The sequence below is a fragment of the Sinocyclocheilus rhinocerous genome, unplaced genomic scaffold (genome assembly GCF_001515625.1).
Source record: "Sinocyclocheilus rhinocerous isolate Xijiao unplaced genomic scaffold, SAMN03320098_v1.1 scaffold3416, whole genome shotgun sequence".
In the NCBI taxonomy this organism is placed as follows: Eukaryota; Metazoa; Chordata; class Actinopteri; order Cypriniformes; family Cyprinidae; genus Sinocyclocheilus; species Sinocyclocheilus rhinocerous.
Window position 1 is genome coordinate 52,078 of NW_015666262.1, and position 5,002 is coordinate 57,079.

Here is a 5,002-nt window from a genome sequence, read left to right on the forward strand (position 1 = left end):
GTGTGTGTGTGTGTGTGTGTGTGTGTGTGTGCGTGCGTGTGTGCGTGTGTGTGTGCGTGCGTGTGTGCGTGCACGTGCACGTGCGTGTGTGTGTGTGTGTGGATCTCACTGTCAGTGAATGAAGATGCTTTACAGTAATGATGAACAGCATCATCACACTCATATCCGAGTTTGTCTTTAACAGGTGAACAAATCAGTGCTGTGAGAGGATATTCTGGAGGAAACGTCATTATAAACTACAAATATGAGATGAATCATGAGAACCATGAGAAATACTTCTGTAAAGCTGGATCATATCAATGTATAACTCTAATAAACACAGACAGAGCAGCAGAATGGAAACATGTCGGCCGATTCTCCGTTCATGATGACAGATCTGCACGTCTCTTACGTGTGTTTATCAGAGAGCTGAATGTGGACGATTCTGGAGAATATAAGATTATAGTCAAAGTTTCTGAAGACTACAGTCTCTTCTCTGAGTTTAAGCTGGACGTTAAGAAGGGTGAGCTGCTTTCATTTGTTTCTGTGGTGAATTGATGAATCTCTTGTTTAATTCTAACATTGCTGCACTTGATTTGTCTCTCAAACAGCTGATTGTTGTGAGAAGAGCATCAGTCTCTCAGCTGCTGCAGGAGGATCTGTGAACATCAGCTGCAAATACCCACAATCCCACAGTGCTGATGTGAAGTTTGTCTGCAGGAGATCTGGATCTGATCTCTGTGCTGAAGAGACGTCTGTGGAGGAGAGCAGAAGATGGAGCGCTGAGGGACAGATGCAGCTGTATGATGACAGAGAGCAGCAGCTCCTGACGGGAACCATCAGTCATGTGACTCAACAACATTCAGCTGAATACTGGTGTGGAGTTCAGTCTGATCAAGGACACAAGAGCTTCATCACACCAGTCCTCATCAGCGTTACAGGTACGGATGGTTTTCTCACTCATATTAATCATAATGTGATTAAAAATCACAGCTAGCTTCCATTCAGCAGATCACGGTGTGTCTTGTATCATGTTGCTTGACTGTGTAAAGAAAGTGATCATGATGATTTTAAGAGAACCGATTCTTTTCATACAGGTTTACCAGCAGGTTAATTTTAGGTGTTCTGTCTTTTTAACAGAGCAAAACCACAAACCACAGTTAAAAAGAGGAAGTTTCCTTATAAAAACAACATAGTTCACAGTCTATGTAGATTAATGTTGCTGTTCTGCTCAATGAGAAACTGCACACAGAGTGAAACAGAGAACAGTGTTTGTGTGTTTATTCTTCATTTCATTCTTTAAATGATCACTAAATATTGTTATAAACAATCATTTCATTTCACACTCATTTCCCAGTTTACATCGTCTCTGTCCATGTTACAAATGGCAATTTTCATTATCTAGATACTAAAGTATCATAATACTTATAAGCTACAGCAGTGTGTAAATGCAGGACCTGCAGATCTGGACACACTTTAAAAGCAGAAGTTTTAGTTCTGTATGCGATAACGACATATTTCTACAGTGTTTGTTTGGTGTTGCAGCATTAGTTGGTCATTTGGACACAGTGTTACTGTAGTTTTTAACTAGTTGAAGTGTGCTCATCTGAATGCAGTATTAGAGCAGTTGTTGTACTGCTGAGAGTCACTGAACCAGTCTTGTTCTATAATTAAGAAGCTGCAGTTAAAGATGCTCGTCCAGTAACCTGCTATTATTCACTGAGAAACCACAGACTTCAGTTACTGAAACTCAAACAAACAGCTCGCAGTTTTAATTTCTGAGTGTCTCTGTATCAGCAAACATGAATTCTGGGTAGTGAGTGTGTGAATGACATCAGTAACACTTATATTTACCACGAGACACGTGATGCCAAGTTCTGTGTGTGAAAAAAACAAGTTCATTGTTTTATTGTTTTATATACAGATGTTCCAAAAACAACTTCACCACAACCAACATCTTCATCATCTGCATCATCACCTTCATCATCACCACCACCATCATCATCATCATCTTCTTCTTCTTCTTCTTTCTCATCAGTCAGAACTCCACTGATCACAGGAGTTTCTAAATCGTCTCCAAGTTTTACACCAGCAGGTGCTGAAACACAAACATGTGATTCATGGTGTAACTTGTGAGGAGCTCTGACACCAGAAAGATATTACTAAATATATAAAAAAATATTAGATTTTCAACTATACAATAAATAGTTTAATTTGATACATTTAAATCATTGATGTATAAAAAAAATAATAACAATCATCCACTCATTCTTGTTTTGATATTAGATCTATTGAACTGATTTAGCATTCTGTAGTTTGCTGTTTGTAGTCTATCAAGACAACAGCTGCTGTACAGTATGTGGAAAATAATGTGTTTTTTTAACTTTAAACCTCATAAACACATTTCATTACACCAAATACACAAAATAATGTTCTTTTTAGCAGCATCATATGACCCCTTTAAGAAGCTGCAGTTAAAGATGCTCGTCCAGTAACCTGCTATTATTCACTGAGAAACCACAGACTTCAGTTACTGGAACTCAAACAAACAGCTCACGGTTTTGTTTTCTGAGTGTCTCTGTATCAACAAACATGAATTCTGGGTAGTGAGTGTGTGAATGACATCAGTAACACTTATATTTACCACGAGACACGTGATGCCAAGTTCTGTGTGTGAAAAAAACAAGTTCATTGTTTTATTGTTTTATATACAGATGTTCCAAAAACAACTTCACCACAACCAACATTTACTGAAACTCAAACAAACAGCTCGCGGTTTTGTTTTCTGAGTGTCTCTGTATCAGCAAACATGAATTCTGGGTAGTGAGTGTGTGAATTACATCAGTAACACTTATATTTAACACGAGACACGTGATGCCAAGTTATGTGTGTGAAAAAAACAAGTTCATTGTTTTATTGTTTTATATACAGATGTTTCAGAAACAACTTCACCACAACCAACATCTTCATCATCACCATCCTCATCATCTTCATCATCATCATCATCTTCTTCTTCTTTTTCATCATCATCAGCTGAATCTCCACTGCAGAGAATGTGTGTCAGAAACTGATTGATTTTAAAGGAGTTTGAGATGTTCAGTATCCAGCATCTGAAACAAACTCTGAGCACCGAATGACCCTCGTTCTGTGTGAACAGATCATATTTAGCAAAACGGACATCGACTGTAATGTCAGAGGAAACTGTGTCCTCCAGATGAGTCTGATTGTTTCTTCTGATATCTAATCATTTTATATAGTTTTTTGTCTTGTTTCCACAGTTTATCACTTGTGTGTTTAAGGCTTTAGACATGAATGTGTGTTTTTCTGTAAAGCTGCTTTGAAACAGCGTTGAATGTGAAAAGTGAAATGCAAATAAAAATGAGTCTTTTAGCAACTCTTAAATGACTTCCACTGATCTCTGTGTTTTTGGACTGGAGCATCTAGATTCAATCTGAGGTAATGATGGGGTGAGTTCTGGTCGCCTCTCGTGGGGTATCTCACAGCTGAAGCAGAGCTATGAACCGACGGCCCTAAACTCAGAGCTTTTCCCCTCACTGCGCCTGCGTGAAAACAGAAATGAAACGATGGCGACGCGGACGGAAGCGATGGAGGCTACACAGTTCGGGTTCAGAGGCTCCCACGTGTTGATTTCACCCGTATTCAACTTATTTAATTAGATTATTAAAATTATTATTATTTGAATTATGGGTGTAACTTCCACTAAGCTGTAAACAATCAGTGAAAGGCTCGCTATATGAACACTATAATATGTTTTTTTACTTGTGAAAACAAACAAACCTGGAAAGAGATTTGAGGAGAAAAAACAAGAGATTCTAGCATTCCAGTGAATTATGAATGGGATATATCGTAAATTAAATCGAGAGAACAGACTACAAATGTGCAAGTATAAGATGTCCTTTTTCACACTATTACAGTTGAATGCAAAGGGAAAAAATAAAATAATCACGAGGAAAAGAATGCAGCGACTGAAAAGAGCTCTTGATATTCTTGTTATAACGTCACGTTATTCTCATGATGTCTGAAAATAAAACATGAAGGAAAGTCGACTCTCATTGAGTCAAGCAGATGGATATAAGCTTTATTTGTAGGGCAACCTTATGATATCATGAAATTATTAATTTCAGTCTTTTGAAAGGAAGTTCCCCGAACCGGAAGTGCCGGCCATAATTTAAACCACAGTCGGCTCGTCAGGAATAAGGTGGAGTTGCATCTCAATGAAGGGACCGCATGTGAGCACATAAATCCTGAGCTTTGGCTTGACCTCGCATGTGATTATCTCCTTCAGTGAGAGTTGGTATTTAACAAAAACGTTGCTGAAATCACAGTGTATACCCGGCCTTATGCATCGTTAGCGTCATAATCAAACACAACTGCAAAATACTTATTTCAATCAAGTTTTAAACACTGACAGACAGATAATCATAAACTCACTCTATTGACTGAGCCACTGTTATTATGTGGAGCTCCATCAGACTGAACAATAATCCATTTATACTGTCAGATTCCAGAGTTTTAAGAAATATTTATTTATTTACGTATTTACCAACCACAGATGGTGTTCTTTTCTCCAGTATTAATTTAGTCTCGTAATTATATTCTGTAGTACCTGGAGAAAGCTATTAGTGATCACACCGTTCTCTGAAAATAAGTTAATCAATCAATCAATCAATCAATCAATTAATCAGCACACAGCTACAAATGAAGGAGACCTCAGTTTAATGAGAGCTGCTGCTGTTTGCATGTCTGTCCACCAGATGTCACTGTCTCTAACATGAATGCGATGCACTCAAGAAACTCTTTATTAAACTCTTAAACAGTTAAAAACATTAAATATTATGATTCTGAGAAAATAAGCCTCTGAATGATAGAATAATTCCGTTAAAATCTCTGTAAAATGCCTTTTATTATGAGTTTTATTTGCTTGTTAATGTGAAGCATGTGTGAAATAATAGTTTCAGTTCCCTGTTTATTAACCATCTCTCTCTCTTTCTCTTTCTCTTTC

At 37.6% G+C, this 5,002-nt stretch overlaps 1 protein-coding gene across 1 annotated transcript in view; it reads left to right on the forward strand.

Moving 5' to 3' along the window:
- Window positions 1-3,050, forward strand: part of LOC107732212 (polymeric immunoglobulin receptor-like) — a 19,218-nt gene extending 16,168 nt beyond the window's left edge. The window contains exons 7-8 of the mRNA XM_016543492.1: window positions 591-920; window positions 2,911-3,050. Of these exons, the coding sequence (XP_016398978.1) occupies window positions 591-920; window positions 2,911-3,050 (470 nt within the window). The remainder of the gene's footprint in view (window positions 1-590; window positions 921-2,910) is intronic.
- The last annotated feature ends 1,952 nt before the right edge of the window (window positions 3,051-5,002 follow it).